Here is a 26333-nt window from a genome sequence, read left to right on the forward strand (position 1 = left end):
TGGTGGCGCAGTGGACTAATTCCATGAATAGAGAACAGAGTATTATAGGAAATAAATTTCCGTGTGTCCTGGAGTTCAAAAAAGTGAATCCAAAATAAGCTAGCAGTGCTATTCAAAGTCTTATTGAAAACATTCAGTGAAAGTTTTAAGGAACTTATTCTAAAACCATCAAATAACCTATAATTTCCGTTCTCAGAGCATTAATAAACCTTCCAGGAAAACATTCAAGGAACTAGAGGAAAACATTCTCAGAACCTCCCTGCAACCCAAAACTGACACATTTTCACTTATGTTCTCAGAACATTTTTTTTTTTTAAATCAGTTTTTCTGGTCAGGAAACGTGTATGTTCGTTCCCGCAACCAATGTGAAACCAAAAACATACGTTCCCACAACTTCCAAGGAACCAAATGTGCTATCTGGGAACAGTCATCATCATTTTAGTGATTATCATCAACAACATAAGAATCATCATTGCCAACATCATCAAACATGATAGTCAGGGGCCTCTCGAGTGGCACAGCGGTCTAAGGTGCTGCATCACCGTGCTAGCTGCGTCACTACAGATCCTGGTTTGATCCCAGGCTGTGTCGCAACCGGCCGCAACCGGGATACCCATGAGGCGGCGCACAATTGGCCCAGCGTTAGGGGAGGGTTTGGCTGGCAGGGATGTTCTTGTCCCGTCGCGCTCTAGCGACTCTTGTAGCGGGCTGGGCATAATGTACGCTGACACGGTCGCCAGGTGTACGGTGTTTCGGAGGACGCACAGCTCTCGACCTTCGCCTACCCCGGCACTCAAGCATCAATACATTACTCATCTCCCAACACTGTCAACCAAGAGTCAAGACTAAACCAATTCACTGGTTGTATATTATTCTTAACAATTTCGCACAAACCAGAAAAAATGCAACAATATGTCAATGAAACTATATATTCACAGTATTATGAATGAATTGTGGTTTATTTGGTAGCATTTCATAGTGTGACTGATTTGACAAATTTTATTATACTGTACAAAGTTAGAGGATGCGCTATCTGATAGATTCCCCCGCTCCCCCTACCTTGGGCTTCTAGTGGTGAGACCCCACCCCCCCCCACCCCCCCCCCCCACCCCCCATCTCATACTTCTGAGTGGGAGACCTTCCCAGGCAGTAGCCTGCCTAGCTCACAAACTAGAATCAGGGCACCCACTCCGACAAGGTTAATTGACCCACAATCCCACACGGTGACATGATATCATTGACGTGACGTGCAAATGAGCGATAGAAAACCGATCATGCAAATGTCACCATTCCAACTTTTTTTGCGTGGGCTCCCCGTGCCGTCCCCAGCAAGATGCCGCCCTGGGCGGCTGCCCATGTCGCCTATACCTAAATCCGCCACTGCATACGGGAGTTGCAGCTATGGGACAAGACTGTAACTACCCATTGATTTCACGAAATTGGGGAGAAAAAAATGTAAATACAAATAAAAAAGTCATTTTGGGCTCCCGAGTGGCACAGCGATCTAAGGCACTGCATCTCAGTGCAAGAGATGTCACTACAGTCCCTGGTTTGAATCCAGGCTGTATCACATCCGGCCGTGGTTGGGAGTCCTATAGGGCGGCACACAATTGGCCCAGCGTCGTCCGGGTTTGGCCGGGGTAGGCCGTCATTGTAAGTAAGAATTTGTTCTTAACTGACTTGTCTAGTTAAATAAAGGCTAAATAAAAAACAAATAAATAAATAAACAGTCATTATCTACAATAACAGCAATATCATCATCTACAACAACAATCCCCACTATTCCTCTCATCATAATCACCATATTACCATTTCAATCATCAACACGATAGCACTATCCAACATGTTTTAACTACTATTCAGGTATGTGTTAAAAATGGAAACCCAGAAAGGTGTATTTAAAGGCCCAATACAGCCATTTTTTATATCAATATCATATAATTTATGGGTAACAATGCAGTACCTTACTATAATAGTTTTCCTTTAAAATTGACAAAAATAGCTTTTTCAGAAAAAATAATTTTGTCTGGGAGTGGTCTGAGTGGGGAGGTTAACGTAAAACTAGCTGTTATTGGCAGTATGGTTTGGAACACTCTTTGTTATTGGTCAATTAACCAATTTACCAACTATTGATGTCACAAGGTAAGCCGACACTCTCGCACATGTGAACAGGCGGATTAGAAGGTCCTATGTAAATTGTATTTTCAACGAGAAACTATTGGGAAATAACACTGCTCAATTTTATTTTACACTTATATAGTGTTAGTTTCATCAGCTGATACAAAGCATAGGAAATGTGAATTTTGACTGCACTGGGCCTTTAAAGACAAACATTCCTCTTGCCTCAGTTCCATAGTGTCTAACTGAGCAACAAGGTAGTATGTCATTGAACCCTAGGATGATGTATGAATATCAATGAGGTGGGTAGAGTATTATGGGATAGAACTTTAGGCCCATATGAATATGGATAGGACTATCTGAGATTGAGCCACATATAGAATAGGTTCGTTGAATCAGATCAATATGCAAATTACAACATAATTAATTTGACTTCGGTATAGGAAATCTGATCGTAGATTCTACGGTGTAGAATATGAATCTCCGTTTGTGTATATGAGAGAGAGACTGGTGTATGAGTGAGCACTTTGGACTGAGTTAATATGGATGTGTGTGTCTGTCTGTCTGTGAGAGAGAGAGAGCACTATAACAAGGCCTGTCAATATGGATGTCTGTCTGTGAGTAGGAGAGAGCAGAGCTGAGCACAGAACTTGAGCTGCAGCTGAGACGAGTCTTAATTGATTTCACAGGGAGAGGAGCGGGGGAGGTGGCACATGCAGAGGATGGGGGATGGAATGGGGCGAAGGGGGTCTTAATTATTAATGACAGAATCTGCAGATGAAAACAGGGGGACAACAAGGCACTTTACATAACAGTGCAGCAGTACTCTCCTCTCTCTACCCGCGCTCTCGCTCTCTACCCGCACTCTCGCTCTCGCTCTCGCTCGCTCTCTCCATTCAACACAGCCACCAGTCAGTGGAAACACCAACACAGCTGTGTGCCGGCCTGTCGCCATTTTGTGTGCCGGCCGGCCTGCCTCCGTATGTGATGTGAGAGAACCAGTGGATTTGGCAAGCCTAATGTTTACAATGATTTAGTGGGGCTGGGGAGAGAGGCAGCATATCTGGACCAGTGCTCCCTCCATATGTAATACTTCACGGTGCCACGGCTCCTCCTCTGATGCATGCATCATTAAAGCACTCTCTCTGTAGTGCCTTGAAGGCCTCGTGAGCAGCTAGTGAGTGTGTCAGAGGGATGAAAAGCCAGCATAAATGGAGAGTTATACTTTCTCTAGATACAGACAGTACAGTGCCCTATATCTATTATACACTCAGGGAGCTGAGTCCTCTGACCCTATTGTGACCCCCAGGTCTGTTCCAGAGAGCCATAGCCCAGAGTGGCTCAGCCATCTCCAGCTGGTCGGTCAACTACCGACCCCTCATGTACACCCAGATCCTGGCTAAGAAGGTAGGCTGCAGCTATGGGGACACAGGCGACCTGGTGGAGTGTCTGAGGAGGAAAACCTTCAGGGAGCTGGTGGACCAGGACATCCAGCCAGCCAGATATCATATCGCCTTTGGCCCAGTGGTGGATGGAGACGTGGTGCCCGACGACCCTGAGATTCTCATGCAACAGGTCGGACTCAGCCTCTGGCTCCAAAACAACATGTCTATTCTGTCTTTCAATTATTCTTAAAACTGTATTTCTATCCGCCTTTTATGTATTTGGCATTTTTATGCAACGTCTGTTATTACTGTTTCTATCGCAGTGTCTTTTTCTTCCTCTATGTTCTGTGATGCTGTGTGTGTGTGTGTGTGTGGTGTGTGTGTGTGTGTGTGTGTGTGTGTGTGTGTGTGTGTGTGTGTGTGTGTGTGTGTGTGTGTGTGGTGTGTGTGTGTGTGTGTGTGTGTGTGCTGCCACCAGGGGGAGTTCCTGAACTATGACATCCTGCTGGGGGTGAACCAGGGAGAAGGGCTGAAATTTGTGGATGACAGTGAGGGGGATGATGGGATCTCTGCAGCCTCTTTTGACTACACCATCTCCAACTTTGTGGACAACCTGTATGGATACCCTGAGGGTGAGAGTTTGTTATAAATGTTCTCATACACACAAACATATTCGTCGCCCCCACAGGAGCAGAAGTAATGCTCCACTTACCCATGTGTGTTAATAATAGATAAATATTTTATTTTGCAATGCTTTAGTATTTCATTGGTGGGTATTCAAGGTCTCTCTGTTCCTTCACCTCCCCATCTCTTGTTACTCTCTAATCTATCTCTTGCTCTCATTCTCTGTCTTCCCCCCTCTCACTCTCCCCCTCTCTCTGTCTCTCTGTCTCTCTCTCTCTAATCTATCTCTTGCTCTCATTCTATGTCTCCCCCCTCTATCACTCTCCCCCTCTCCTCCCTATCACTCCCCCCCCCCCCCCCTCTCTCTCTCTCTCTCTCTCTCTCTCTCTCTCTCTCTCTCTCTCTCTCTCTAATCTATCTCTTCAATTTCGATTACATTTAAGGGGCTTTATTGGCATGGGAAACATATGTTTACATTGCCAAAGCAAGTTAAATAGATAATAAACAAAAGTGAAATAAACAATAAAAAATAAACAGTAACCTTACACTCAGAAAAGTTCCAAAATAATATATTATGTTGTAATGACATGCAAATAGTTAAAGTACAAAATGGAAAATAAATAAACATAAATATAGGTTGTATTTACAAAGGTGTTTGTTCTTCACTGGTTGCCCATTTCTTGTGGCAACAGGTCACAAATATTGCTGCTGTGATGGCACACTGTGGTATTTCACCCAATAGATATGGGAGTTTATCAAAATTGGATTTGTTTTCGCATCTTTGTGGGTCTGTGTAATCTGAGGGAAATATGTGTCTCTAATATGGTCATACATTTGGCAGGAGGTTAGGAAGTGCAGCTCAGTTTCCACCTCATTTTATGAGTGTACACATAGCCTGTATTCTCGAGAGCCAAGTCTGCCTTTGGCGGCCTTTCTCAATAGCAAGGCTATGCTCACTGAGTCTGTACGTAGTCAAAGCTTTCCTTAAGTTTGGGTCAGTCACAGTGGTCAGGTATTCTGCCACTGTGTACTCTCTGTTTAGGGCCAAATAGCATTCTCGTTTGCTCAGTTATTTTGTAAATTCTTTCTAATGTGTCAAGTAATTATCTTTTTGTTTTCTCATGATTTGGTTGGGTCTAATTGTGTTGCTGTCCTGGGGCTCTGTGGGGTCTGTTTGTGTTTGTGAACAGAGCCCCAGGACCAGCTTGCTTAGGGTCTTTTCTCCAGGTTAATTTCTCTGTAGGAGATGGCTTTGTTATGGAAGGTTTGGAAATGGCTTCATTTTAGGTGGTAGTAGAATTTAACGGCTCTTTTCTCAATTTTGATAATTAGCGAATATCGGCTTAATTAATGCTCTGCATGCAGTATTTGGTGTTTTACTTTTTACTGAGGATATTTTTGCAGAATTTTGCATGCAGTCTCAATTTGGTGTTTGTACCATTTTGTGAATTCTTGGTTGATGAGCGGACCCAAGACCTCACAACCATAAAGGGCAATGGGTTCTATAACTGATTCAAGCATTTTTGCCAGATCCTAATTGGTATGTCGAATTTTATGTTCCTTTTGATGGCATAGAAGGCCCTTCTTGCCTTGTATCTCAGATTGTTCACAGCTTTGTGGAAGTTACCTGTAGCGCTGATGTTGAGGCCAAGGTATATATTGTTTTTTGTGTGCTCTAGGGCAATAGTGTCTAGATGGAATTTGTATTCGTGGTCCTGGCAACTGGACCTTTTTGGAACACCATTATTTTTGTCTTACTGAGATATACTGTCAGGGCCCAGGTCTGACAGAATCTATGCAGAAGATCTAGGTGCTGCTGTAGTTCCTCCTTGGTTGGGGACCGAAGCACCAGATCGTCAGCAAACAGTAGACATTTGATTTCAGATTCTAGTAGGGTGAGGCCGGGTGCTGCAGATTGTTCTAGTTCCCTCGCCAATTCATTGATATATATATGTCGAAGAGGGTGGGGCTTAAGCTGCATCCCTGTCTCACCCACGGCCCTGTGGAAAGAAATGTGTGTGTTTTTTGGGGCCAATTTTAACTGCACACTTGTTGTTTGTGTACATGGATTTTATAATGTCGTATGTTTTTCCCCCAACACCATTTTCCATCAATTTGTATAGCAGACCCACATGCCAAATTGAGTGGAAAGCTTTTTTTAAATCAGCAAAGCATGAGAAGACTTTGCCTTTGTTTAGAATTTTTTTGTTTGTCAATTAGGGTGTGCAGGGTGAATACATGGTCTGTCGTATGGTAATTTGGTAAAAAGCCAATATGACATTTGCTCAGTACATTGTTTTCGCTGAGGAAATGTATGTCTGCTGTTAATGATAATGCAGAAGATTTTCCCAGGGTTGATGCTGTTGCATATCCCCCGATAGTTATTGGGGTCAGATTTTTCTCCACTTTTGTGGATTGGGGTGATCAGTCCTTGGTTCCAAATATTGGGGAAGATACCAGAGCTGAGGATAATGTTAAAGAGTTTAAGTACAGTCAATTTAAAATTGTGGTCTGTGTATTTTATCATTTCATTTAGGATACCTTCAACCCCACAGGCCTTTTTGGGTTGGAGGGTTTGTATTTTGTCCTGTAGTTCATTTAATGTAATTGGAGAATCCAGTGGGTTCTGGTCATCTTTAATAATTGATTGTAAGATTTGTATTTGATCATGTATTTGTTTGTGCTGTTTGTTCTTTGTTATAGAGCCCAAACGATTGGAGTGATTTATCCATACATATCCATTTTGGATAGATAACTCTTCGTGTTGTTGTTTCTTTAGAGTTTTCCAATTTTCCCATAAGTGGTTAGAGAATACAATTACACTGAGCTGATTTCTGACGGGCTGTTCCTTATTTTTCCGTAGTGTATTTCTGTATTGTTTTAGTGATTTGCCATAGTTCCCTAAAACACTTCTGCGAGCAGGCCTTTCTAATCGACCTGGCCCGGGTATCCTGGAAGGATATTGACCTCATCCCGTCAGTAGAGGATGCCTGGTTGTTCTTTAAAAGTGCTTTCCTCACCATCTTAAATAAGCATGTAGGAAAAAAAAGTTAACTAAGAACAGATATAGCCCTTGGTTCACTCCAGACTTCACTGCCCTTGACCAGTGCAAAAACACCCTGTGGCGTACTGCAGTAGGATCGAATAGTCCCCGCGGTATGCACCTTTTCAGGGAAGTCAGGAACCAATACACACAGTCAGTTAGGAAAGCAAAGGCTAGCTTTTTCAAACAGAAATTTGCATCCTGCAGCACTAATTCCAAAAAGTTTTGGGACACTGTAAAGTCCTTGGAAAATAACAGTACCTCCTCCCAGCTGCCCACTGCACTGAGACGAGGAACCACTGTCACCACTGATAAATCCACGATAATCGAGAATTTCAATAAGCATTTCTCTACGGCTGGCCATGCTTTCCATCTGGCTACCCCAACAACGGCCAACAGATCTGCACCCCCCGCAGCAACTGGCCCTTATGGCCAGCTTCAACGCCATACAACACTCCTTCCGTGGCCTCCAACAGCTCTTAAATGCTGGTAAAACAAAATGCATGCTCTTCAACCGATCGCTGCCCGCACCCGCCCGCCTTACTAGCATCACTACTCTGGACGGTTCTGACTTAGAATATGTGGACAACTATAAATACCTAGGTGTCTGGCTAGACTGTAAACTCTCCTTCCTGACTCACATTAAGCATCTTCAATCCAAAGTTAAATCTAGAATCGGCTTCCTATTTTGCAACAAAGCCTCCTTCACTCATTCTGCCAAACTTACCCTTGTAAAACTGACTATCCTACTAATCCTTGACTTCGGCGATGTCATTTAAAAATTAGCCTCCAACACGCTACTCAGAAAATTGGATGCAGTCTATCACAGTGCAATCCGTTTTGTCACCAAAGCCCCATATACTACCCACCACTGTGACCTGTATGCTCTCGTTGGCTGGTCGTAGCTACATATTCGTCGCCAAACCCACTGGCTCCAGGTCATCTATAAGTCTTTGCTAGGTAAACCCCCGCCTTATCTCAGCTCACTGGTCACCATAGCAGCACCCACCCGTAGCATGTGCTCCAGCAGGTATATTTCACTGGTCACCCACAAAACCAATTCCTCCTTTGGCCGCCTTTCCTTCCAGTTCTCTGCTGCCAATGATTGGAATAAATTGCAAAAATAATGATACCTTACTGTATGTCATGGATTTCTGTAGAGGTACAGTTGAAGTTGGAAGTTTATATACACTTAGGTTGGAATCATTAAAACTCGGTTTTCAACCACTCCACAAATTTCTTGTTAACAAACTATAGTTTTGGCAATCTACTTTGTGCATGACACAAGTCATTTTTCCAACAATTGTTTACAGACAGATTATTTCACATATAATTCACTGTATCACAATTCCAGTGGGTCAGAAGTTTACATACGCTAAGTTGACTGTGCCTTTAAACAGCTTGGAAAATTCCAGAAAATGATGTCATGGCTTTAGAAGCTTCTGATAGGCTAATTGACATCATTTGAGTCAATTGGAGGTGTACCTGTGAATGTATTTCAAGGCCTGCCTTCAAACTCAGTGCCTCTTTGCTTGACATCATGGGAAAATCAAAAGAAATCAGCCAAGACCTCAGAAAAAAAATTGTAGACCTCCACAAGTCTGGTTCATCCTTGGGAGCAATTACCAAACGCCTGAAGGTACCACGTTCATCTGTACAAACAATAGTACGCAAGTATAAACACCATGGGACCACGCAGCCGCCATACCGCTCAGGAAGGAGACGCGTTCTGTCTCCTAGAAATTAACGTAGGTTGGTGTGAAAAGTGCAAATCAATCGCAGAACAACAACAAAGGACCTTGTGAAGATGCTGGAGGAAACAGGTAGAAAAGTATCTATATCCACAGAAAATTAGTCCTATATTGACATAACCTGAAAGGCCGCTCAGCAAGGAAGAAGCCACTGCTTCAAAACCGCCATAAAAAAGCCAGACTACGGTTTGCAACTACACATGGGGACAAAGATTGTACTTTTTAGAGAAATGTCCTCTGGTCTGATGAAACAAAAATAGAACTGTTTGGCCATAATGACCATGGTTATGTTTTGAGGAAAAAGCGTAAGGCTTGCAAGCCAAAGAACACTATCCCAACCGTGAAGCACGGGGGTGGCAGCATCATGTTGTGGTGGTGCTTTGCTGCAGGAGGGACTGGTGCACTTCACAAAATAGATGGCATCATAAGGGAGGAAGATTTTGTGGATATATTGAAGCAACATCTCGACATCAGCCAGGAAGTTAGAGCTTGGTCGCAAATGGGTCTTCCAAATGGACAATGACCCCAAGCATACTTCCAAAGTTGTGGCAAAATGGCTTAAGGACAACAAAGTCAAGGTATTGGAGTGGCCATCACAAAGCCCTGACCTCAATCCTGTAGAAAATGTGTGGGCAGAACTGAAAAAGCGTGTGCCAGCAAGGAGGCCTACAAACCTGACTCAGTTACACCAGCTCATTCAGGAGGAATGGGCCAAAATTCACCCAACTTATTGTGGGAAGCTTGTGGAAGGCTACCCGAAACATTTGACCCAAGTTAAACAATTTAAATGCAATGCTACCAAATACTGAGTGTATGTAAAATTCTGACCCACTGGGAATGTGATGAAAGAAATACAAGCTGAAATAAATAATTCTCTCTACTATTATCCTGACATTTCACATTCTTAAAATGAAGTGGTGATCCTAACTGACCTAAGACATGGAATTTTACCAGGATTAAATGTCAGGAATTGTGAAGAACTGAGTTTAAATGTATTTGGCAAAGGTGTATGTAAACTTTACGAATTCAACTGTTTATCTCCCTCACTAACTAACTGTCAGAGCAGCTTACCGATCGCTGCAGCTGTACACAGCCCATCTGTAAATAGCCCAACCAACTACCTACCTCATCCTCATATTTGTTTTTGTTTTTCTGCTCTTTTGCACACCTGTGTTTCTACTCGCACATCCTCATCTGCACATATATCAGTCCAGTGTAAATTGCTAAATTGTAATTACTTCGCCACTATTGGCCTATTTATTGCCTTACCACCTTACTTCATTTGCACACATTGTATACAGATTTTTCTATTGTGTTATTGACTGTACGATTGTTTATTCCATGTGTAACTCTGTGTTGTTTTTGTTGCACTGCTTTGCTTTATCTTGGCCATTGTTCTCAACTGGCCTACCTGGTTAAATAAAGGTACAGTAAAATAAAATAAAAAATTGTTAAGGCTCAGGTTTTCTGGGTCTCTATGTTTTTGGTTAGATAGGTTTCTCAATTTCTTTCTTAGGTCTTTACATTCTTCATCAAACCATTTGTTATTGTTGTTAATTTTCTTACGTTGTCTGCTTTACATTTTTAGATTTGATAGGGAAGCTGAGAGGTCAAATATGCTGTTTAGGTTTTCTACTGCCAAATTTACACCTTAACTATTACAGTGAAACCTTTTGTCTAGGAAATTGTCTAAAAGGGATTGAATTTGTTGTTGCCTAATTGTTTTTTGGTAGATTTCCACAATATTTTCCTTCCATCTATAGTGTTTCTTAATATTATTTAATTTCTTTGGCTTTGATTCCTCATGATTGAGTTCAAGTAGAGTGTGATTTTGCTGTGATCTGATAGGGGTGTCATTGGACTGCAGGAGTTGTAACCTGTTTTTGTTGTCGTAGTTGGTGGAGGGAATGCTGTCATCTCCAGGTAGGTGTTTCTCCCCCGGTGTGCTGAGGGTGCCAGGTTCTTGTCCAGTTCTGGCATTTAGGTCGCCATAGACTAGTACATGTCACTGCCTGGAAATTGTTGATCTCCCCCTCTAGGATGGAGAAGCTGTCATCGTTAAAGTATGAGGATTCTAGTGGGGGGATAAAGGTAGCAAACGTTAGGACATTTTTCTCTGTTGCGATAATTTCCTTATTAACTTCTAGCCAAATGTAAAATGTTCATGTTTTAACTAATTTAATAGAGTGGGTTAGGTCTGCTCCATATCAAATTAGCATACCCCCGAGTCTCTTCCCTGTTTCACACCTCATAGTTTAGTGGATGGGACTACCAGCTCTCTGTAACCTAGAAGGCAGTGGGTCCGTCTCCTTTATACCATGTTTCTTGTAGGATAACAATGTTTGTATTTCCAATTTCTCTGATGAAATCTGGGTTCCTGCTCTTTAGACCAAAGGCAGGTGACCTCCGACCTTGTATATTCCAGGATGAGATAGTGAAAGCTTTGTGTTCCATAGTGTCTAGTGTTGTTTTTGTGTGGTTTAGGCCCGGACCATCACTGTAGGTGTGAGCAGAGCATGTTGAGCATCTGATACATACCTCTTAGGTCGCAGGATGGGGCTTGGGTGGGTGTAATAGCGAGGGTTGGGCCTGTTGCTCTGCTCACGGCCTGGGCATAATGTCCTGCTGTCATGTTGAGGCCCTTGCTGCAGGGTCGGGGAGCATGGGGTGGGCAGAAGGGGCATAGGTCTGATACGGTGGGCTTATATTGGGTGTGGGCAGGGTTTGCTTGGGGTGATCTTAGTTGGTTGGTGTGTGGCTGGTGATGCTGTGGTGTGGGTGTAGGTCCTCTTGGCGTGGGTTCCCTTGGTGCAGGTCCTTCGGGAGGGGGTCTTGCAGGTCTGGGAGGGTGTCTCGCTGGTCTGGGCGGGGTGTCCGTTGCTCTGTTGCTCCTGTGTGAGGTGTTGGGGCTACGGTTGAGGATGACGTCCTTCAGGAGCGTGCCGACGTCCTTCAGGGTCCTGGCAAAAGTTGAGATTGCTGCCTTGTGGACGTGGACCTGGTCGTAAAGGCTGTTCAAGTCCAGGGTGGAGTGGTGGGCCAGGTATACATTTAGGTTTTGAGGCACAGTCTTGCGAAATGCTTGCATTCACCCGCTGTATGGTGGCAGGGTGAAAGTATTTTTGTGGTAGCAGGGTGGAGATAAACACTTGTGCGTTGGGGTGAGTGGAAGAAGCTTTTTCAATCACTCCCAGCCTTGCTGGCTTGTCTGGGGGAATGTCCTGCTCTCTGTCACACCTCAGCTTTCTGACCTCGTCCTTCAACGCCATGTGTGCCTCTTTAAGTTCTCTCACATCAGTCCGTAGAGCAGCCAGCTCTCTCAGACAGCCGTCCATCTCCACATTCTGCCCTCCGTGTCTTGTTGGGGGGGTGTTGTTGGCTTGTCTGTTTTGTGGGTTTGTTCTGTCTGGATTGTGTGGACTAGCTCTCTGAGCTCCAACATGTATCTCTCCAGCTCTGTGAATTTATCCCTCTCAATGATGGAGGAGCAGTGCAGTTGTGGGACATGGGTGTGTTCAGTTCTCAGGGGGATTACTATCCTCATCTGCAGGACAGTTTGAAGAGGGGTGATCAGACTCACTCAGGATGGGGAGTTGTCACAGGGAGAGAGCTTTTCCTGCTGTGCTCTCTCTTTGATCCCATAAAAGTCCTGCTGGAACTGCATGAGGATGCCCTGCACCATTACTGTCCCAGACTTGTACACGTTGACAGAGGTTGTTTCAATTTCCTCAATGTCTATTATTCTGAGTTTCCACCCTGGGCCAATACAGTCTCTCTTAGGGTAGAGTGCTCTTACAGCACTGTGTCATGCCAGGGGATGGTCTGTGTGGGAAATTAAGTTGCTTACGTTCCCCTCTTTGTAGTAATCAGCAAATAATGTTTCTGGATTGTCCTTGAGGAGCCTTTTTTATACTTGTTCCTTGCAGTGTTCTTTTTATTATACACGGGGTACTGTATTGTAATGACCTCTGGACAGGGATAAGCCATTGGGGCTTCAAAGGCCTCTACATTTGGGTGGGGGGAGCTGTGAAACTCTCGTGCCATTGTTGGGTTAAAGAGTTTTCACACATCTGACTTAACACCTCAGTGCTAATTGAAGGTGCCGCCAGGTCTGTTCTGTCCTAGCATCTTGGTAGCTTAGTATACTTATTTACTTAACTTTATATAACAAAATTACCTAGAGATTGTCTTTTACTTTTTGGCTTCAGAAGTAGCTTCAGACTGAATATTACTCACTCAGTTTTGTGTTGGATGGTATTTCTAGGTTATGCTGTGTTTCTTCTGCAGGTTTTGGTTTGTTAGAAGTTTATTCTTGATAGTCCCTGCTCTCATTCTCTGCCCCCCCCGTCTCTCCCCCCTCTCTCTGTCTCTCTAATCTCTCTCTTGCTCTCATTCTTTGTCTCTACCCTTTCTCTCTCTCCCCCTTTCTCTCTCTCTCTAATCTCTCTTGCTCGTTTTCTCTCCTCCCTCTCTCTGCTTCTCCCCCCTCTCTCTGTCTCTCTCTCATCTCTTTGTCTCCCTCCTCTCTGTCTTCCCCCTCTCTGTCTCTCCCCCCTCTCTGTCTCTCTAATCCCTCTCTTGCTCTCATCCTCTCTCTCCCCTTTCTCTCCTCTCTCTCTCTCTCTCTCTCTCTCTCTCTCTAATCTCTCTCTTGCTCATTCTCTCTCTCTCTCTCTCTCTCTCCTCTCTCTCTCTCTCTCTCTCTCTCTCTCTCTCTCTCTCATCTCTCTCTTGCTCTCTCTGTTTTCTCACCCCATCTCTGTCTGTCTCCAGGTAAGGACATCCTGAGGGAGACCATAAAGTTCATGTACACAGACTGGGCCGATAGGGACAACATAGACATGAGGAGGAAGACCCTGCTGGCACTGTTCACAGATCACCAGTGGGTGGCGCCAGCTGTGGCCACAGCCAAGCTGCACGCTCAGTTCCAGTCTCCTGTCTACTTCTACACCTTCCACCACCACTGCCAGACAGAAGCCCGGCCAGAGTGGGCGGACGCGGCCCACGGGGATGAGCTGCCCTACGTGTTTGGGGTCCCCATGGTGGGAGCCACCGACCTGTTCCCCTGTAACTTCTCGAAGAATGACGTCATGCTCAGTGCTGTGGTCATGACCTACTGGACCAACTTTGCCAAGACCGGGTCAGTACTGAACCTAGACAGGACCTAGACACAGCACTGAGATATCAAATTAGAAACATGCTCTATCAGATGCATACAGTACATGCTAAATTATTTTTATCATCTTCCTTCTTTTCTTTCTTTCTTTCTTTCTTTCTTTCTTTCTTTCTTTCTTCCTTCTCTCTCTCTTGTTCTCTTTTTTTTCTATCAGGGATCCCAACTTGCCTGTCCCTCAGGACACTAAGTTCATCCACACCAAGCCCAACCGCTTTGAGGAGGTCATCTGGACTAAGTTCAGCTCCAAGGACCAGCAGTACCTCCACATTGGCCTGAAGCCCCGCGTCAGGGACAACTACCGGGCCAACAAGGTGGCCTTCTGGCTGGAGCTGGTGCCTCATCTGCACTCCCTGCATGAGGACATCAACCCCATCACCACCCGCCTGCCGCCTGGAGGAGGAGGTCCCCGCGCCCACCGGCCTGGCCCCCCTGGGGCACGCTCCACCCGCCACCCCGTCATCTCCACCAACCCCTCTGAACCTGAGCCAGACCCCTCCGAGCCGCCCCGCCGCAACCCGTTCCCCGACGAGATAAGGGACTACTCCACGGAGCTGAGTGTGACTGTGGCTGTGGGCGCCTCGCTGCTCTTCCTCAACGTGCTGGCCTTCGCAGCGCTCTACTACAAACGGGACAAACGCCACGAGCTGCTGCAGAGACGCCACCGCCGCTTGTCCCCCCAGCGTGGCATGGGCACCGCCATGGGCTTGGGCATTGGAGGGGTGGGTGCCCCGTCCCACAATGACCTGGCACTGAGCCAGGAGGAGGAGCTCATGTCCCTGCAGATGAAGCAGCAAAGAGTAGAGATGGAGCATGGTATCGGCACGCCCCTCCCTTCCCGCGGTCTCCATGGCGACCTGGAGCCGCTGCGGGCGCAGGTGGGCCCGCCGGACTACACGCTGGCACTGCGGCGGGCACCGGAGGACGTGCCGCTGATGACGGCAAACACCATCACCATGATGCCCAGCACCATCAGCGGCATGCAGCCCCTCCACCCCTTCAACACCTACCCCCCCGCCCCGGCCCCCTCCACCACCCCCACCCCAGGCCACAGCAACAATGCCCTGCCACACCAACACTCCACCACCCGCGTATAGGACCAGGCATAACCTCTGGATCAGCAGAGATACAAATAAACACCACACAGACTGGTCCTCTCCTCCTTCTTCTCTCTCTTACTGGGGTTATCCTCTCTTCTTTTTCTGTGTTGCTTTTTTCTCTTTCTGCGTGTCATTCTGTTCTCCGTCAATCTCCCCATGAGGCTGTGTTATCGCCCCCTACTGTTGGGATGCATGGCTCAGTCTGACTCAGGCTGTGGGCTGCTGGGACAAAGACTATCATTACCCAACTAACACATCTCTATCACACATCTTCCAACCTGTTCATATGTCTGTACAATCTGGGTGTTTCACTCTTTCTCTCTCTCACTCTCTCAACCAATATTACTGTTCTTCTTCTCTGCCTCCCACTCACTTCTCTCCACGTCTGTTCCTATAGCTCTTGATCACAACGTTCACACAATCCTCCCAGTCTCATTTTCATCCTATTTCTCTCTTGCGCAAACCACTTCAGGACTCCGTTTTTTCCTCTTTGGAGTCTTTTATACAAACACATAAATGTAAATTATGTATTATTGATAAATTGTAAGGATATGAATGAAAAAGGTGAGATTCTGATATCTCGTTTTTACCAGCATTCTTGGTGCCAAGTACTGTGATAACGCTCCTCTTTCAATGGGGTCCAATGGACCACCTGGAGAGGCCCATCCTGACTTGATCTTACACAAGGAATTACCATAATCAAAAAAGTGCCAGACGTTTCATCTTTCTTTTTGATCTTTTGCAATTTCTTTTTGTTTTTATTGCATTCAGTGTTGCACCTTGGCTGGGCTTTACTCAAGGGGAAAATATTAAATATATCCATGTAAAAAATATAAAGAGAATATTAAGATTTATAACTGGTTTGCTGTCTGCGATCTTCTGCATGATTTTTATTTTCTAAATGGAGGATGGACATCAGAGTGGAAATCTTGTATTTTTCCTTTTTATTTCCAGGTTTGGCCTTGTTTTTTTAATTGTTGTTGGGGTTTTTTCTTGAAAAGTACTTTCTTTTTGTTTTTTACGTCAGCTGAACTTCGTGCACAAGAACTATCTTCTATTCTGTAGATACTTCAAAAAGGCTTTCAAGAGATGAATATTGACTATGACTATGATTATATCAAGGACAACAAATATGTCCTTTATTTTTTCATTTCTTATCACTGAGGCTGTTCCACAAGCACCTGCCGCCCTGTAAGACTGATGGAAGCCCCCTCTCTCTTTCCCTCGTTTTATTTCTCTTTCTCTCATTACTTTAGCTGTGGAGTGTTGCACGGTCAACTGAAGAAAAAACATTGTTGGACTTTACCACTCCATCAGCTTGCAGTGTTTGTCCATGATAGGCTAATACTTGTTTTTGAATGGTGAAATGTCATACTTCACGTGGATTGCCTCAATGATAAAAATGGATATAATTCTACACATTTTCCCGGGAATAAAGGGTTGTCTCTGAACAATTATCTTCGTTTTAAGCACTCTCATCCTCTCCTCAGTGGACTTTTAGCTGCGTGCTTCAGGTTTTTGGAGACTGGGTATGACACTGTCTTTTCAAATCCTCTTCTGTTGTTCTGAGATTCTCTGTGTTGCTGATGGGAGAGGGTGCAGGGGGTATGAGGGGGGCTCAGACAGACTGACTGACATACTGTAGGTCAAAGGTGAAAAGCCTTGTACGCACGTTTTAGATCTTTCAACCGCACAACTGAACACAGGGACACAATGAACTCTGGACATTCATGAAAAAAAACTGTTACAGAACGGATGTTGAGACAACATAAGAAAAACCTTGACATCGAAATCAACAACGACGATGGAGAGATGACTCTTCAGCAGAAGCCTGATATGTCTCCGATGCACTGAGGATGCGTTCTGAATCTTGAGTAGAAAAAACATTTGATAAACATTACTCACATATACACAGAAAAAAACAAACCTGGCAGGATGGAGTTCCCCATGTTTTTCCTGTTCTGTTTCCTGTCTTGTTTTGGGATGAGGAGGATCACACTGGTGTTAGACTGGCATCTGTCACAGGGGCCGGGACTCAGAAAAAAGAACAAAACACACACCATGAAAAACAAACTGTACATTTTTTTTAAGTGTAAGAGAACAAACTGGTATTTGTAAATATTATGTTTATGGTTTGGTTTATGAGTGAACGGTCAAATCTTTCCTTTGTGACAACAGGTGCAAGTTCAGACGGCTGATCCGTTGTTGTTGTTAGATTCTCTTTAATTTCTTAGATTTTCAAGGTCAAAGTGCAACAAGTTATGGGAACATGTAGACAGTTATTAACATACATGAATGATCTGTGAACTACATCTAAAATCCTAGCATGATTGAGTTCAACATAATAGCTGTAGGGAAGGGGATATGGCTCAGGTTTCTCTAGGGTAGAAAGTACATACTGGACGTGTGTGGGGTTCTGGATGGAGGTGGGCATTACTTGCACATTTGTCAATTGCCACATCAATCATGAAGACAGATTTTGTCTGGATTAACTTAAGATGAGCCTTTTGCATCCGTTAAGTGGCCAAAGATAAGAGCTGCATAAATAGCAGATTTAGAGAGAATAGGAATACAGAGAAAAAGAAAATGGGAGAGTGATCAAGAGTGAGAGACAGAAGGAAAGAAAGAGGAAGGCACTGATGGAGAGTGGTAGAGATAAAGCCATGGTTTGAAACTGTGCTCAACCCAAACCTACAGAACTAGGAAACTTGAATCTTGATGGTGGTGCTGTTGGTACTTGTTAGTGACACTCACTGTCCTGAGATATGACAAACAGTATTACCCATAGCTTAGAACAGGTACAGTATGTTGTCAACTCCTTAGTACTCTTTAGTCTTGTTTCAGACTCTGATGGTTGTGGTTGCTTTGCTATCCTTTACTATTATGTCTGCCATGCACACTCTCTGTTTAAGTCATTTTCTGGGAATAACAGCTCACCTGTTTGCTGTCCATTTGAGATGCCCATGTTTCCAAAAAGGAAAAGTGAAAAAATACTGTATTTTTCTAAAAAAAGACAAAAAAATATGACTGAAATTTGGAAACCAGGGATATGACAGCCAACAGTCTCTGGAAGCACACTCTCACCAAGTTTACACAGTGACACTAAAGTCTGACGTTGGCTCAATGTTACAAAGAAACATTACAAGGATGCAAATCTCTACTTTACCAAGGTTCAATCTGGGTTGCCCAAAAAGGTTTGCACCTGTTTGTCTCTGTTTTCATTTAGTCTGAAATCAGAACTTACTGGAGGATTAAGACACTGTAAGGAAGCATAACGAACGGGTTTAAAGAATGAAGTTAATATTTCTATTTCATATAGAGGCTATTACAGACTGTATGTTGTGCACCTGAAATGGAGAACATTAAAAATACATTCTTAAACAAATTAGCACATTTGCCTCCCTGTTATTGTCTATGAACGCACATCTAATTATTTAAATCGATAATCTGTGTGGTTGCTGATCTGATTAATAATTACCATGTTGACATACTTTGGTTGGTGTTCTTTTGCGTGTTTTTTGTTTCTGGTGAACATTTGGTCTAAATGCACAAATATGAGATGATTTCATAATGATGTCTTTTTCTTTTTATAGCCATAGAGCTGTTCTTTGTGTGTGCAGGGTCTAAGTAGGGCAATGATGTCACGGTCTATCCAGCAGAGGGCAAAAGAGTGCAGAACTGTCTCCTTCAGGAACTGAACTCATTCTCATCTTCAATTCTCTGCCTGCCAAGCTGGAGAGCTGTATGTGCTGCCTGGTGGTGAAATACAATGTCTGCTCTGACCCCAAAGACAGGGTGAGCCAGAGAAAGGGCGAGAGAGGGGGCATGGAGGGAGGGAGGGGTACAGACAGACAGAGTGCAGAGAGCACACAGTGAGAAGTGATCAATACATTGTCTTGCAGCAAAGTGTACCTGTGGTCTGAATTATAACAGCACTGAGCAAGCATATTAGATGAACACACAAACACTGACTTCACTATGTTAAACCTTAGCATCAATGAGAAACCTATGGTTCAAAGACTAAAAGGGACACACTCCTATATGAAAATAGAGATGTATATAAAAACATGTTTAAGACAAGTTTAATGCAAACTGTATAAATAGAACATAATATACAATTCTTGGATTTAGGACATTATATCTGATCTTCTATGATGTGTTCTATCTGTAGCTTATTCCACTGCATGCATCAGAGCTCTTTGGCAGTACTGCTAGGTAGTACGAGGAACCGGTGAGATCAATGAGCTGTAGAACTTCCGACCTTGTCTACACATTCCATACTTGGTAAGCCATTCAGAGATTTCAGCAAAAGTCCAATCACCTCATCCTCTCTCTAAACAACGGTCCAATCACATCCTCTTCTGCTTTTGAGGAAAGCTCCAATCAAGTGCTGTTCTGTTGACAGGCAGGTGCATTGGTGAGCAGAAGGCGACCCTTCCCTCGTAGGAAGTTGGTGTGGACATGGAGCAGCTCAGATAAGGACGACACCTTCCTAGTCACTGAGTCACCTACTGCTGGTGCTGGAGGAAGGGACAGGTCCTGTTCAATGGATGGGAGGAAGAACAAGGTTTAGTACACAACCCTGAAAAAAAGCACCACTCATCTGTTCTGTGGAAGAGAGTCTATTCCAGGTTCTTCTTGGCCTGCTACTCCATACCAAACTGTATGCAGCCAAATAGAACCCCCATTCTGACACCTTTCCACTAACTTCCACTGCCATACCCGGCCTGCTCAATGTCATCTCAGTCACTGAACTGCCCTACCCTTAAAAGGCACAGGTTTCTGAGAAGAGTGGCGCCTCTGACAGAAAAGCAAACAAAGCACGGCAGGTGAATAATAGAAAAGTAAAACACGTAATAATAAAATAATAAATGTTGCACAATGAATAATGATAACTTGGCTATATACACGGGGTACCAGTACCGAGACGTTGTGCAGGGGTATGAGATAATTGAGGTAGATATGTACTGTGCATATAACTAGAAAGAAAGTGACAGATAGTAAACAGTAGCAGTGGCGTATGTGATGAGTCAAAAAGTTAGTGCAAAAAGGGTCAATGCAGATTGTCCGGGTAGCTATTTGGTTAACTATTTCACTAACTATTTAGCAGTCTTATGGCTTGGGGGTAGAAGCTGTTCAGGGTCCTGTTGGTTCAAGACTTGGTGCACCAGTCCCGATGCCGTGCGGTAGTAGAGAGAACAGTCTATAACTTGGGTGGCTGGAGTCTTTGACAATTTTTAGGGCCTTCCACTGACACCGCCTGGTATAGAGGTCCTGAATGGTAGGGAGCTCAGCCCCAGTGATGTCCTGAGCCGTCTGCACTACCCTCTGTAGCACCTTGCGGTCGGATGCCAAGCAGTTGCCATACCAAGCGGTGATGCAGCCAGTCAAGATGCTCTTAATGGTGCAGCTGTGGACATTTTTGAGGATCTTTTTGAGGATCTATCCATGTCAAATCTTTTCAGACACCTGAGGGGGAAGAGGTCTTGTCGTGCCCTCTTCACCACTGTGTTGGTGTTTTTGGACCATGATAGATGTGATGTGGACACTGAGGAACTTGAAGCTCTCGACCCGCTCCGCTACAGCCCTGTCGATGTGAATGGGGGCGAGCTCGGCCCTTCATTTCCTGTAGTCCATGATCAGCTCCTTTGTTTTGCTGAGGTTGAGGGAGAGGTTCTTGTCCTGCCACCACACTTCCAGGTCTCTAACCTCCACCCTATAGGCTGTCTCATCGTCGTCGGTGATCAGGCCTACCACCGTTTTGTCATCTGCAAACTTAATGATGGTGTTGGAGTCGTCCGTGGCCATGCAGGTGAACAGGGAGTACAGGACGGGACTAAGCACACACCCCTGAGGGTCTCCCGTGTTGAGGGTCAGCGTGGCGGCTCTGTTGTTGTTTACCCTCACCACCTCGGGGCGTCCCATCAGGAAGTCCATGATCCAGTTGCAGAGGGAGGTGTTCTGTCCCAGGGTCCATAGCTTAGTGATGAGCTTGGACGGCACTATGATGTTGAACGCTGAGCTGTAGTCAATGAATAGCATTCTCACATAGGTAAAAAAAAGAGGAGGAAGGGAAGCGCTGCTAAGGTACACAATAGTAGGTTTTGATAGACAGAAGGTGCTCTTTGGTAAAAGGGGTAAATTGGTCATCAAAAAGAAAGGAGGACCAAGGCACTCTTCATATAATTAATTCAAATGCCTTTTTGTATGGCATGTTCAATGGAAACACATTTAAAAACTTTTGGCTGCATGGCCTTCATCAGGGAGTACTCCATTGAACATGCCATACACATAAAGGCATTATAATTAATTATATGAAGAGTTCCTTGGTCCTCCTTTCTTTTTGATTCTCATGTAGGTGTTGTTTTTGTCCATGTGGGAAAGGGCAGTGTGGAATGCAATAGAGATTGCGTCATCTGTTGATCTGTTGAGGCAGTATGTGAATTGGAGTGGGTCCAGGGTGTCTGGGATGATAGTGTTGATGTGAGCCATGACCAGCCTTTCAAAGCATTTCATGGCTACAGATGTGAGTGCTACTGGGCGATAGTCATGTAGACATCTTACCAATATTGGTGCACAATTTCTACTTAAAATATCAAAGGGCACTCATCAAAAAGCACTCATTTCGTGGAACAACCCAGGTACTTAACTGATAGACAGGTACTCACATCCTTTGTCTCCCAGACTACAAAGTCAACATTTGTCAGAAGAACCACAAATGTGCCTGTCACTCCACACCCTGCCTTGCAACCTCGCTGCAAGAGGGAAGGAAGGCAAGACATATTGACACAGTTAGGGCAAGATGAGACACACCGACAGATCAAACACACTAACAAAGCTGAATTGTCTCCGCACATAATACACTCTAATAGTTTCATCATCTGTCTTCTAATGTGACATTTTTCAAACATGTTAAAGTAGCTCAGGTCCATCTAGTGATGGTTAGGCCTCAGCTCACCAGAGCGGTCTCTGTGTCGCGGGCCTCCATGATGAAGGGATCCAGGACGCGCGGGTCACAGATGGGCCTGACAGGAGAAGGGAGGCCTCGTCCTGCCCACTGGAGTACAGTCAGCAGTACCACCACCGGCCCTGAGGGAGGGGACACACACACACACATCATCAGGCTAATGCTAGAAATGGTGGCTGAGAGTAATTACAGACTGGCAGCAAATCTGACAATCATATAACAGGAAGTTATGTCAACCAGTTCCAGAGAATAGAGGATCACTGGAGCAGATACACTGTAAATTATGTACAATGATAACTGACAGTTTGGACTGTTTGGACTGTTGGACTGGGAAAACCCATTCTGGCCAATACGTTGGCTTCTCTATGAGGTGGGTTATAAAATCTAATTGTGATTTACTTCTGCAGAGGATTTACACAGAAGGGACATCAACCCTCTATGACAACTAACTCCCAGGTTCACTTTCCCGGATTTATTGACCAATAACTGCAGACAGGTTTGTGGCCATGCACATCATAGTAACACGGAGAAGAACACATAAACACAATGTCAGATAAATAATCATGAGGTTATTGTGCTTGTCACTCTTACTGTAATGCATTGTTTCAGAACATAATGATACCTTACTGTATGTTATGGATTTCTGTAGAGGTACAGTTGAAGTTGGAAGTTTACATACACTTAGGTTGGAGTTATTAAAACTTGTTTTTCAACCACTCCACAAATTTCTTGTTAACAAACTATAGTTTTGGCAAGTCGGTTAGGACATCTACTTTGTGCATGACACAAGTCATTTTTTCAACAATTGTTTACAGATAGATTATTTCACATATAATTCACTGTATCATAATTCCAGTGGGTCAGAAGTAACATACACTAAGTTGACTGTGCCTTTAAACAGCTTGGAAAATTCCAGAAAATGATGTCATGGATTTAGAAGCTTCTGACAGGCTAATTGACATCATTTGAGTCAATTGGAGGTGTACCTGTGGATGTATTTCAAGGCCTACCTTCAAACTCAGTGCCTCTTTGCTTGACATCATGGGAAAATCAAAAGAAATCAGCCAAGACCTCAGAATTTTTTTCCCAAATGCCTGAAGGTACCACGTTCATCTGTTCAAACAATAGTACGCAAGTATAAACACCATGGGACCATGCAGCCGTCATACCGCTCAGGAAGGAGATGCGTTCTGTCTCCTAGAGATGAACGTACTTTTGTGCGAAAAGTGCAAATCAATCCCAGAACAACAGCAAAGGATCTTGTGAAGATGCTGGAGGAAACAGGTACAAAAGTATCTATATCCACAGTAAAACGAGTCCTATATCAACATAACCTGAAAGGCTGCTCAGCAAGAAAGAAGCCACTGCTCCAAAACTGCCATAAAAAAATCCAGACTACGGTTTGCAACTGCACATGGGGACAAAGATCATACTTTTTGGAGAAATGTCCTCTGGTCTGATGAAACAAAAATAGAACTGTTTAACCATAATGACTATCATTATGTTAGGAGGAAAAGGGGGGAGGCTTGCAAGCCGAAGAACACCATCCCAACCGTGAAGCACGGGGGTGGCAGCATCATGTTGTGGGGGTGCTTTGCTGCAGGAGGGACTGGTGCACTTCACAAAATAAATGGCATCATGAGGAAGGAAAATGATGTGGATATATTGAAGCAACATCTTAAGACATCAGTCAGGAAGTTAAAGCTTGGCCGCAAATGGGTCTTCCAAATGGACAATGACCCCAAGCATACTTCCAAAGTTGTGGCAAAATGGCTTAAGGACAACAAAGTCAAGGTATTGGAGTGGCCATCACAAAGCCTGACCTCAATCCTATAGAAAATGTGTGGGCAGAACTGAAACAGCATGTGCGAGCAAGGAGGCCAACAAACCTGACTCAGTTACACCAGCTCTGTCAGGAAGAATGGGCCAAAATTCACCCAATTTATTGTGGGAAGCTTGTGGAAGGCTACTCGAAACGTTTGACCCAAGTTAAACAATTTAAAGGCAATACTACCAAATACTAATTGAGTGTATGTAAACTTCTGACCCAGTGGGAATGTGATGAAAGAAATAAAAGCTGAAATAAATCATTCTCTCTACTATTATTCTGACATTTCACATTCTTAAAATAAAGCGATGATCCTAACGGACATAAGACAGGGAATTTTTACTAGGATTAAATGTCAGGAATTGTGAAGAACTGAGTTTAAATGTATTTGGCAAAGGTGTATGTAAACCTCCGACTTCAACTGTATATAGGCCTAGTATATGTCAATTTATGCCATGAACCCTTGTTGGTAAATCTAGTGAAGAAATTGATGCCAAGTGGTTTCTATTTTACTTTCTAATGCAAAGTCTCATTGGAAAGGTAGATTGTCCTCGTTGTCCTGTAAATATTGGAGTGTACACTGTACACACCTTTTCTGTTCATATACTGTCCATACGGTCTATACACACCATATACACACCATTATATATAATTGTATTCAGGACTCTGACATTGTTCATTCTGATATTGCTCTTTCTGTTATATATATCTATATTTTTTTTTGGGGGGGGGGGGGATTATGAGTGCATTGTTATGTAATGCTAGATATTACTGCACTGTTGGAGCTAGAAAACACAAGCCTTTCTTTACACCTGCAATAACGTCTGCAAATAATACACCCAATAAACTTTGATTTATTTGACAGTAGACATGGCATCCCCATGCGTACTTTATGCACCAGAGAGGTCGTTGCGGGAATAGTTCTATTCCTCACCCATTGACTACATACAGCAACTCCTTGACGTTTAAATTCTGAAAACCTGGTGGTGGATGCCAATAATTATGCCATAACGATACCATCGAAGGCACCGTAGGCACCTCCCTCTGAAAATATACTTTGGAAACTTTCAAACATGTGTTTGGAACTTTGCGCACAAAAGTTAATGGAGAGACCTAATCTCCTTAACATGTTTGCTTCAGTATTACCGTATATTACAAAAACAGTATTGTTATCAAATAATGTTGTGCAATATATAATTTACCTGAAATGGAAGACATTCGCAAAATGGTCCAACATTTTTAGAAGGCACTGCTAAACAAAGTACATGTGCAATATACACTGTAAAAAAGCACTTTCTACGCCGAATTGTCTAGTTTTTAGGCCTACACTATATGAAATTAGCTCTAAATAGCCTTTCTCCACTTGTGTACTTGCCCCTTGTTCAGAGCGCAATGGAATGGCCGTGCGCACCAGAGATGAAAGCTCGATGGTCTCTCCGGGCGCGGCTATTTTCATTCTAGGTTAACCGTGTCGTGTTTTGGCAAACTGCCATGTACTTATTGATTTATCTTACCACACTGTATGCTGAACATACAAGTACAGGCTGTCATTCTTCAGCGGTCTGTTCTAAATGAGGAGAATGCATGGCATTAATGAACCAAGTAACCTATGGCCATCCGGATCCCCACATCGCCCCCGTTGATTCACCCGTCTGATGACGTCATAAACGTTTTTGTGATCGTTGGTCTGGTCTTTTGTAACTGATATAAGAATGGGGAAATGCCATATTTTACTTTTCAATGGTTGCCATATGCTTTGAATGAACATTGATTGTTGTGCATAAATATATTTTCTCTGTTGTTCTATTTGTGTGGAAAATAATTTATTACAGATAGGCCTATAGAGTCTATAAATATACAGGTATATCCCAGGCGCCTTGGAGAATTGGTATAAATTGAGCCAAAGGATTAGTTGGGCCACACCTTGTTTCTAGGAAACCATCAGTGGTATAAAGTACTTATGTATTTTGGGGGGGAATGTGTACTTTACTTTACTATCGATATTTTTTACAACTTTTTATTTTTATACTTTTTCCTCCATACATTTTCCCTGACACCCAAAGTGCGAGTTACATTTAGTTTTTGCTTAGCAGGGCAGGAAAAAGGTCAAATTCACACACTTATCAAGAGAACATCCCTGATCATCCCCACTGCCTCTGATCTGGTGGACTCACTAAACACAAATGCTTAATTTGTAAATTATGTCTAAATGTTGGAGTGTGTCCAAGGCAACAACAAAAAAATAGGAACATTGTGCCATCTTGGTTTGCTTAATGTAAGGAATTTGAAATAATTTGTACTTTTACCTTTGATACCTTTTACCTTTGATAGGGTAAGTGATATT

General features: G+C 43.7%; 2 protein-coding genes across 3 annotated transcripts in view; one reads left to right on the forward strand and one right to left on the reverse strand.

Moving 5' to 3' along the window:
• The window catches only part of LOC106563375 (neuroligin-2), a 91342-nt gene extending 72760 nt beyond the window's left edge, over positions 1 to 18582 (forward strand). For both annotated transcript variants that reach the window (XM_014128877.3, XM_082958206.1), the window contains exons 6-9: positions 3428 to 3693; positions 3982 to 4135; positions 13695 to 14061; positions 14252 to 18582. In XM_014128877.3, coding sequence (XP_013984352.1) covers positions 3428 to 3693; positions 3982 to 4135; positions 13695 to 14061; positions 14252 to 15191 — 1727 coding nt within the window. In that variant the 3' untranslated portion in view covers positions 15192 to 18582. The remainder of the gene's footprint in view (positions 1 to 3427; positions 3694 to 3981; positions 4136 to 13694; positions 14062 to 14251) is intronic.
• Positions 18583 to 19254: 672 nt separating this feature from the next.
• LOC106563377 (erythropoietin) lies at positions 19255 to 25410 on the reverse strand. Its single transcript, XM_014128880.3, has 4 exons — positions 25192 to 25410; positions 22153 to 22283; positions 21863 to 21949; positions 19255 to 19733 (listed from the first exon to the last, which is right to left on the reverse strand). The coding sequence occupies exons 1-4, from the start codon at positions 25205 to 25207 to the stop codon at positions 19578 to 19580; spliced, it is 390 nt and encodes a 129-aa protein (XP_013984355.2). The 5' UTR covers positions 25208 to 25410; the 3' UTR covers positions 19255 to 19577.
• Positions 25411 to 26333: the final 923 nt, after the last annotated feature.

The sequence above is a fragment of the Salmo salar genome, chromosome 11 (genome assembly GCF_965601325.2).
Source record: "Salmo salar chromosome 11, fSalSal1, whole genome shotgun sequence".
Classification (NCBI taxonomy): Eukaryota; Metazoa; Chordata; class Actinopteri; order Salmoniformes; family Salmonidae; genus Salmo; species Salmo salar.